Below are 10,105 nucleotides of genomic sequence, written 5' to 3' on the forward strand. Positions count from 1 at the left end.
GGGGGTCAGATAAGTTGAGGCAGACGAGGGTCGGATAAGTTGAGGGGGCGCAGGCGGGGGGGTCGGATAAGTTGAGGGGGCGCAGATGAGGGTCGGATAAGTTGAGGGGGCGCAGACGAGGGGTCGGATAAGTTGAGGGGGCGCGGACGAGGGGTCGGATAAGTTGAGGGGCACAGACGAGGGGTCGGATAAGTTGACGGGGCGCAGGCGGGGGGTCGGATAAGTTGAGGGGGCGCAGGCGGGGAGTCGGATAAGTTGAGGGGGCGCAGGCGGGGGTCGGATAAGTTGAGGGGGCGCAGGCGAGGGGTCGGATAAGTTGAGGGGTGCAGGCGGGGGGTCGGATAAGTTGAGGGGGCGCAGGCGGGGGGTCGGATAAGTTGAGGGGGCGCAGGCGGGGGGTCGGATAAGTTGAGGGGGCGCAGGCGGGGGTCGGATAAGTTCAGGGGGCGCAGGCGAGGGGTCGGATAAGTTGAGGGGCGCAGGCGGGGGGTCGGATAAGTTGAGGGGGCGCAGGCGGGGGGTCGGATAAGTTCAGGGGGCGCAGGCGAGGGGTCGGATAAGTTGAGGGGGCGCAGGCGAGGGGTCGGATAAGTTGAGGGGGCGCAGGCGGGGGGTCGGATAAGTTGAGGGGGCGCAGGCGGGGGGTCGGATAAGTTCAGGGGGCGCAGGCGAGGGGTCGGATAAGTTGAGGGGGCGCAGGCGGGGGGTCGGATAAGTGAGGGGGCGCAGGCGGGGGGTCGGATAAGTTCAGGGGGCGCAGGCGAGGGGTCGGATAAGTTGAGGGGGCGCAGGCGAGGGGTCGGATAAGTTGAGGGGGCGCAGGCGAGGGGTCGGATAAGTTGAGGGGGCACAGACGAGAGGTCGGATAAGTTGAGGGGGCGCAGGCGGGGGGTCGGATAAGTTGAGGGGGCGCAGGCGGGGGGTCGGATTAGTTGAGGGGGCGCAGGCGGGGGGTCGGATAAGTTGAGGGGGGGCAGGCGGGGGGTCGGATAAGTTGAGGGGGCGCAGGCGGGGGGTCGGATAAGTGAGGGGGCACAGGCGGGGGGTCGGATAAGTTGAGGGGGCGCAGGCGGGGGGTCGGATAAGTTGAGGGGGCACAGGCGGGGGGTCGGATAAGTTGAGGGGGCACAGACGAGGGGTCGGATAAGTTGAGGGGGCGCAGACGAGGGTTCGGATAAGTTGAGGGGCGCAGACGAGGGGTCGGATAAGTTGAGGGGGCGCAGGCGGGGGGTCGGATAAGTTGAGGGGGCACAGACGAGGGGTCGGATAAGTTGAGGGGGCGCAGACGAGGGGTCGGATAAGTTGAGGGGGCGCAGGCGGGGGGTCGGATAAGTTGAGGGGGCACAGACGAGGGGTCGGATAAGTTGAGGGGGCGCAGACGAGGGGTCGGATAAGTTGAGGGGGCACAGACGAGGGGTTGGATAAGTTGAGGGGGCACAGACGAGGGGTCGGATAAGTTGAGGGGGCACAGACGAGGGTCGGATAAGTTGAGGGGGCGCAGACGAGGGGTCGGATAAGTTGAGGGGGCACAGACGAGGGGTTGGATAAGTTGAGGGGGCACAGACGAGGGGTCGGATAAGTTGAGGGGGCGCAGGCGGGGGGTCAGATAAGTTGAGGCAGACGAGGGTCGGATAAGTTTGAGGGGGCGCAGGCGGGGGGGTCGGATAAGTTGAGGGGGCGCAGATGAGGGTCGGATAAGTTGAGGGGGCGCAGACGAGGGGTCGGATAAGTTGAGGGGGCGCGGACGAGGGGTCGGATAAGTTGAGGGGCACAGACGAGGGGTCGGATAAGTTGACGGGGCGCAGGCGGGGGGTCGGATAAGTTGAGGGGGCGCAGGCGGGGGGTCGGATAAGTTGAGGGGGCGCAGGCGGGGGTCGGATAAGTTGAGGGGGCGCAGGCGAGGGGTCGGATAAGTTGAGGGGGCGCAGGCGGGGGGTCGGATAAGTTGAGGGGGCGCAGGCGGGGGGTCGGATAAGTTGAGGGGGCGCAGGCCGGGGGTCGGATAAGTTCAGGGGGCGCAGACGAGGGGGTCGGATAAGTTGAGGGGGCGCAGGCGGGGGGTCGGATAAGTTGAGGGGGCGCAGGCGGGGGGTCGGATAAGTTCAGGGGGCGCAGGCGAGGGGTCGGATAAGTTGAGGGGGCGCAGGCGAGGGGTCGGATAAGTTGAGGGGGCGCAGGCGGGGGGTCGGATAAGTTGAGGGGGCGCAGGCGGGGGGTCGGATAAGTTCAGGGGGCGCAGGCGAGGGGTCGGATAAGTTGAGGGGGCGCAGGCGGGGGGTCGGATAAGTTGAGGGGGCGCAGGCGGGGGGTCGGATAAGTTCAGGGGGCGCAGGCGAGGGGTCGGATAAGTTGAGGGGCGCAGGCGAGGGGTCGGATAAGTTGAGGGGGCACAGACGAGAGGTCGGATAAGTTGAGGGGGCGCAGGCGGGGGGTCGGATAAGTTGAGGGGGCGCAGGCGGGGGGTCGGATTAGTTGAGGGGGCGCAGGCGGGGGGTCGGATAAGTTGAGGGGGCACGTAGGATATCACATACGTGTGGGCTGTACAGTGCATTATACTTACGTCTGGCGGATTCAGCTCCTCGTGCCGGGGGTCCCGGATCATCCTACAATACTGACGTCCCCGGCCCTCACTGCAGCTCCTCCCCAATCCTGAGATATATGCTGAAATCCTCTGTGCTGTCACTGGCTGTTCTATAGCGCCCCCTGCAGCTCGTACTCTTCTAACTGTTCGCTCAGGTCTTGATCTATATGGTCAAACTTCTCCATCCCCAACCTATACAGCCCCCTTCATTGCCCTCCAGTCTCTGTCTCTTCCCCTCAGTCTGTCTCTTTTCCCCTCGGTCTCTGTCTCTTTTCCCCTCGGTCTCTGTCCTTGCTGTCTCTTCCCTCGGTCTGTCTCTTTTCCCCTCGGTCTCTGTCCTTGCTGTCTCTTTTCCCCACGGTCTGTCTCTTCCCCTCGGTCTCTGTCCTTGCTGTCCTCTTCCCCTCGGTCTGTCTCTTTTCCCCTCGGTCTGTCTCTTCCCCTCGGTCTGTCTCTTTTCCCCTCGGTCTGTCTCTTCCCCTCGGTCTCTGTCCTTGCTGTCTCTTTTCCCCTCGGTCTGTCTCTTCCCCTCAGTCTCTGTCCTTGCTGTCTCTTCCCTCGGTCTGTCTCTTTTCCCCTCGGTCTCTGTCTCTTTTCCCCTCGGTCTCTGTCCTTGCTGTCTCTTTTCCCTCGGTCTGTCTCTTCCCCTCAGTCTCTGTCCTTGCTGTCTCTTCCCTCGGTCTCTGTCCTTGCTGTCTCTTTTCCCCTCGGTCTCTGTCCTTGCTGTCTCTTCCCCTCGGTCTCTGTCCTTGCTGTCTCTTTTCCCCTCGGTCTGTCTCTTCCCCTCAGTCTCTCTCCTTGCTGTCTCTTCCCTCGGTCTGTCTCTTTTCCCCTCGGTCTCTGTCCTTGCTGTCTCTTTTCCCCTCGGTCTGTCTCTTCCCCTCAGTCTCTGTCCTTGCTGTCTCTTCCCTCGGTCTGTCTCTTTTCCCCTCGGTCTCTGTCACTTCTTCTCCTTGCGTCTCTTCTCTCAGTTCTTCCCTCTCCAGAACTTGTTTTCGCTCCGTTATAACAATAGGTGAAGCCGGCGATGACGTCAGACGCTTCACTGACGGCAGCAACCAATCACAACACGGCTTCAATCGACGACTCCCTCCCTCTGTCCAATGGCAGAGCTCGTCTCTTGCGGGCGCTGTCTGCCAGGCTGAAGCCGCTGCACTTGTTTTCTTTTGAGGTGGACCCGGCGCGTGTTGTGTCTATGGCGGCCCCGGACGTCACATCAGCGCCCCGCACTCTGCGCTGGGGGGGGAACTACAACTCCCAATATAATGCTGCAGGTGGAGGTGCATGTCGTGTCTGCCGGCCAGAGAAGCTTTATAGGAATTACATACAAAATGGCGCGTTACTAAGACTGTCGTCTGAATCCTGTCCCCACCGCGGGTGTAATGACCGCTCCGGTCTGCACGACCTGCGGTCACCGGGAGTCACGTCCGTACCCTTACAGCAGCCTTTTAGGTCCCAGGCACACGACCGTATCGTGTCATTACGGACGGATTCATTTGTATGGGCTACGGTCACTTTCCACATAGAAATTAGCCTTAGGCCCTGTTCGAGTTTTTTGGCGGGGAAACCGCTCCGCAAAACTTGTCAAAAACATCGGACAGGCCCTATCTTCGCGCGTTAACACCTCGAGCCATTGATACAATGGGAAACAGAGCGTATTTCACACAGTTTTTTTGCCTATAATCTATGTTCACACGGGCTATTTTGCAGGAGGAATATCTGCCTCAAAATTCAGTTTGGGATTTTCGCGGCCATTGAGCGCCACGGGCATAGAACAGCGAGAAATACGCTTTCTCTGCCTCCCATTGAACTCAATGGGAGGTGAGAGGCAGAAGCGCCCGAAGATCGGGCCGGTCGCTTCAAGATGCCGACGCCTCCCATTGAAATCAATGGGGGGCATTTTAGGGCCGTTTTTGCCGAGTTTTGCGACGCAGTTTCCGCGTCAAAAAACTCTGCAAAATACTCCGTGTGAACATAGCCTAATAACACTCAATGGCTGCAAGCGAAAATCACAGCAAACGCCGTGCAGGAAGAGGAAAATCCCATTCTGAATTTTGAGGCAGAATTTTCCTGCAATAAACTGTGTGTGAACACGGCCCTGGGCTACATCCACACCACTGAACATCACCTCCCATTTTCAGCCGTTTTTTTTTTTTTTTTCTATTGAACCAATGATAACCGGCTCAGGACGCGACATGCACTTTTTTTATGCGGCAGTTTTTGAAATCGTCCTGTGATAACGGAGCGCAGACGGGCAGAGGTCTGGCGGCGATCAGCCCCCACATTTTCAGCCCCCACGTTTTCGGCCGGTGTGATCACCTCAGGGAACGGTCACAGAACTTATTTTCAGGACGTAAATGCCTCCAAACATCTGCCCACTGATTTCAATGGGGAAAAACCATTTTTTTTTTTTCTACGCAGCCGTTTGATAAACACCCCGTGAATAGAGACGCGGCTCTGGAGCGACTCCTCATCGGGTCAATAGCAAAACGGCTCCAAAAATGGCTGAAAATCAGTTTTTTTTTTCTTTTTTTTCCCGTGAAACCCACTCCGTATTTTACCGCCATTTTTACCTCAGCGTGAGAACATACCCCAATTCCCACGAGCGCGCGGTCGGTCCATGATATACGATCCGGAGTGTTGCCCGGACTGAACAATACTTGCGCGATCGTCACATACGATGGCGGCAGCCCCTGCCTCGCCGTGGGAAAACCGTCCCGTAATCATGTTTTCAGCCGACATGCGGCCCTAACGTGGTCGTGTGAATTAGGCCTTACAAAGCACGCCATCGCTGGGGAATATGTCGGCGTCACAGAGCGCGTTATGTATTCTGCCATATGGACGCAGCGTCCACATCACATACTGGGGGGGAGGGGGGTCTCCCCCTATAATAGTGACACCTCCCTACATGTATAGCGCAGCATCAATGTCACCTGCTCCCCCACAACCAATAGAACACGCGCAATCTGTGCCAATTCCACCAATCAAAACCTCTACAGTGGAGCAGCGCCACCTGGTGGTCATAGTCCAGTCAACATGCACCTAGTGAAGGAGATGTTTATACCACAATACGGAGGATCGGCAATGACGGCGACTCTGCTGCACCTATAGGAAGCCCGGAGGTAAGGGCGTGTTCACACAGTATTCAGGCGTATTTTCGGGCGTTTACGTCTTGAAAAACAGAAGCAAAACGCCTCCAAACATCTGCCCATTGATTTCAATGAGAAATACGGCTTTTTTTACATCTATTTTTCCAAAAACAGCACGTAAAAAGACGCCCACGATAAAGCGCATGTCACTGCTTGGGACGTTTTTCATTGACACTAGAAAACCGCTCAAAAAACTGCTGTAAAAAATAGCGAAAAACGCGAGGGGATTAAAAAATGTCTGAAAATCAGGAGCCGTTTTCCCTTGACGACCGCAGCGTATTTTCAGCCGTTTTTGATTTTGTGTGCACCGACCCTCACCAGGCAGCACTCCACCTGCGCACCCCATTACACAGATGCAGCAGAAAGTCAGAGCGCCAGCCACTTCCTGAGCTGAACGAGTGGTACGGATGCCCACCTAATAAAATGACAAAGTTAAGGGGCCACAGACATTTATGCCGCATATAGGGGCCGGAGACGGAGCGCAGCATGCCCAGTCCTGGATTGTGGTTCGGTCTTATTAGGGGGGGGTCTCTACTGAACCTCGGATTTCACCTGAAGGTAGACCGGTTAGGTATGAGCTCTCCCCCGGCACTGCTGCCTCTACAATGTGCATGACCCCCCCCCCCCAATTATCATCATCTTCTCAACAGATCAGACAGCGCTGCAGTAAGGAGCTGGAATCACAAGGCCGGCCACCATTTGTGGCCCCCGTTACACCAGCCGCTTCTCTTGCGGCCTCCCCATTGGTCAGTAATTGGCGGTCACTCAGATTGTAAAGTATTTAATGATTGCTGCACAGTAACACAACGTGGCAGGCGGACGAGACTCGCGGTGCCGCTGATCGCGGTCCCAGTGTCATGGAGACGCACATACCAAACCAATTTATGGGCGCGCCCTGCAGACCGCAGGTAAACCTGGCGAAACGCCACTAAAAACATAAGGGGACGAGGACGTGTGAACGTTCAGCAGCGAGAACAGCGCAAAACCTGCTCTCAGCCGCAGCGGACCCCCGGAGGTCTGATAGGGGGAGCGGATATGGCCGTCTCCATAGTCATAAAATAGAAAGAAAAACAAAGAGTCCTAAGTATCAAAAAGTAAAAGGAACTGTAAACGAGGGTGATGATCCGGTGCCGCGGCCGCCCTGTGCCGGAGACGCCCGCAGAATGTAGTTCCGTACATAAAAGCTTCATTGGTTTCAGTCATTGGCTTCGGGGTCGGCCTGGGCCATGTAGGCGTCCAGCTCCGCGTCCAGGTGACCTTTCGTCTTGGACATGTAGGCGTCCAGCTGGTTGTCGAGCTGCTCCCTGGTCAGTGCGGGACGGGTCAAGCCTCTTCCTCTGCCACGTCCTCTCCCCCTGCCGAAGCCGCCTCGGCCCCGAGCCATCACCCCGCCGCGACCTGTGGAGACCAGGACATCGTTAAGGACACAATCACGGGAATACAGGAATCAGAGCAGTCCTACCACGTATAACAGACAGACCCCACTAAGGAGGGCGCTCCATACCACGTATAATAGACAGACCCCGCTAAGGAGGGCGCTCCATACCACGTATAACAGACAGACCCCGCTAAGGAGGGCGCTCCATACCACGTATAACAGACAGACCCCACTAAGGAGGGCGCTCCATACCACGTATAACAGACAGACCCCGCTAAGGAGGGCGCTCCCATACCACGTATAATAGACAGACCCCGCTAAGGAGGGCGCTCCATACCACGTATAATCAGACAGACCCCGCTAAGGAGGGCGCTCCATACCACGTATAATAGACAGACCCCGCTAAGGAGGGCGCTCCATACCACGTATAATAGACAGACCCCGCTAAGGAGGGCGCTCCATACCACGTATAATAGACAGACCCTGCTAAGGAGGGCGCTCCATACCACGTATAACAGACAGACCCCGCTAAGGGAGGGCGCTCCATACCACGTATAACAGACAGACCCCGCTAAGGAGGGCGCTCCATACCACGTATAATAGACAGACCCCGCTAAGGAGGGCGCTCCATACCACGTATAACAGACAGACCCCGCTAAGGAGGGCGCTCCATACCACGTATAATAGACAGACCCCGCTAAGGAGGGCGCTCCATACTAGGGATGTCACGATACCAGAATTTGGACTTCGATACCGATACTTCGTTAAGTATTGCGATTTCGATACCAATTTCGATACTTTTGGCAACAGTAATAAAAAAAAAATTCTTCCGTTTTCTGATGTGAGGCGCGACTTGTGATGAATTTGAACGCGCCTCACATTAATAGTAATTAATCCCATCATGTTTGTCAGTCATAATGGGTTAATGTGCGAGGTACATGATGGGGTTAATTACTATTAATGTGAGGAACATGGAGGGTAAATTCATCGTCGCACCTCGCGCCTCACATTAATAAGTGAATGAAAGCCGTGTTTATTTCATTTTTCTTACAGCGTACACATCATAAATGATGCAAAACATTGTTGTCCGCGCCATTACTGAATGTGTGTATTTTATGTATTGAGACTTATTTTAATGTTTATTGTAAAAAAGGTGAAGGTGTATTTTTTTTAAATTTAACAATACTTTGTTTTTACTTTATTTTTAAACTTTAATGTACTGACATATATCAGATATATCCCAGTACATTAGCCTGTGGACAGATAGCACACAGACATATATCAGATATATCCCAGTACATTAACCTGTGGACAGAGAGCACACAGGCAGTTGTTAGGACATACTTGGGTATGTCCTAACAACATGAAATATGGTAAGACAGCCCTGGGGTCGGTCAATAGACCCTGGGCTGTCTGCCCATATATGGTATGGCCCTCGATCGCGTCACGAATTCCCTGTGACGCGATCCAGGGGCATCCCCCCTTCTCACTTTCCCCTGAATGCTGCAGTCAGCTGTGATCGCAGCATTCAGGGGAATAGCGGTGGAGATGAGAGGTTTCTCTGATCTCCGCCGTTATAGAGTGGAGCTGCGGCTGTGTAATACAGCCATTGCCCCGCTCCTGACAACAGTGCACGCGCGGTCAGCATGAGGAGGTGCGGCCGGCGCTGCACTAATGAGCGGCAGGTCAGGCACTGGAGACAGAACATGGGTGTTTGTAGTGCCCCCGCCATGTTCTGTCTCCAGTGCCGCCGCTCATTAGTGCAGCGCATCATCCTGACCCCGCGAACTTATCATGACTCAGGAGCGGGGGCTGTGGCTGAATTACACAGCCGCAGCCGCGCTCCCATACATTCATGTATTACTATACTGAGCTGTGCGGCTGCGCAGCTCAGTATCGAAATACAGGAAATAGCGGTATCGAACCGTTTAGGGATGCACAGTATCGAAACAGTATCGAAGTTTCGATGCACCGTGCATCCCTACTCCATACCACTTATAACAGACAGACCCCGCTCAGGAGGGCGCTCCATACCACGTATAATACAGACCCCGCTAAGGAGGGCGCTCCATACCACGTATAATAGACAGACCCCGCTAAGGAGGGCGCTCCATACCACGTATAATACAGACCCCGCTAAGGAGGGCGCTCCATACCACGTATAATAGACAGACCCCGCTAAGGGAGGGCGCTCCATACCACGTATAATACAGACCCCGCTAAGGAGGGCGCTCCATACCACGTATAATAGACAGACCCCGCTAAGGAGGGCGCTCCATACCACGTATAATAGACAGACCCCGCTAAGGAGGGCGCTCCATACCACGTATAATAGACAGACCCCACTAAGGAGGGCGCTCCATACCACGTATAATAGACAGACCCCACATATATAAGGTTAGCGCCTCTCAGCCAATCCGCACACATTTGTACCTCACATGGGGGGCTCAGGTATGGGGCGCACTGGTCACATTATATTAAGCACTCACCTCGTCCAACCATTCCTCCTCGGCCCAGTGTCCTCCTCTCATGAGGCCTCGGCCGGGGCCACCACGACCTCGGATGCCTCCTCTCCTCAGCCCCATCCTGGTGGCACCTCCCCGGCCCCTTAGGTTTTGACCTATAAGATCAGGAGACATTGGAACAGTCAACCTCAGGAATGGATGAGAAACCAGTGTGAACAGGGGACAAGTGACTCACCTCGCATTACCATGGCACCTCGCTGCATTCCTCTGCCTCCCCGGCCAACACGCATGACTCCCCTCTGTGACCCCCGGAGCCCCATCCCAGCTCCACGCATTCCACCTCGCTGAAGCCCTCCCATTGGGTCGCCCTAACCGGGCCTGGATATTGCTCTTACCGAGCCGCTGCTTCAGGCTCTACCGGGAGAAATCAGACAAATTATACACGTGAAATACAGAACACGCAGGAGACCAGCAGAAGACAATCACCACTATCATCATCACCACCACCACCATCGCAGAAGACAACCACCAC

General features: G+C 55.9%; 1 protein-coding gene and 1 pseudogene across 1 annotated transcript in view; both read right to left on the reverse strand.

Moving 5' to 3' along the window:
* Positions 1-2,644, reverse strand: part of LOC142664320 (mothers against decapentaplegic homolog 4-like) — a 51,470-nt pseudogene extending 48,826 nt beyond the window's left edge.
* A 3,851-nt stretch (positions 2,645-6,495) lies between these two features.
* Positions 6,496-10,105, reverse strand: part of CHTOP (chromatin target of PRMT1) — a 6,476-nt gene continuing 2,866 nt past the window's right edge. Inside the window, 5 exon segments of the mRNA XM_075844530.1 lie at positions 6,496-7,128; positions 9,598-9,636; positions 9,639-9,728; positions 9,809-9,935; positions 9,937-9,987. Coding sequence (XP_075700645.1) covers positions 6,926-7,128; positions 9,598-9,636; positions 9,639-9,728; positions 9,809-9,935; positions 9,937-9,987 — 510 coding nt within the window. The 3' untranslated portion in view covers positions 6,496-6,925.

Source organism: Rhinoderma darwinii, chromosome 12 (assembly GCF_050947455.1).
Source record: "Rhinoderma darwinii isolate aRhiDar2 chromosome 12, aRhiDar2.hap1, whole genome shotgun sequence".
Taxonomy (NCBI): Eukaryota; Metazoa; Chordata; class Amphibia; order Anura; family Rhinodermatidae; genus Rhinoderma; species Rhinoderma darwinii.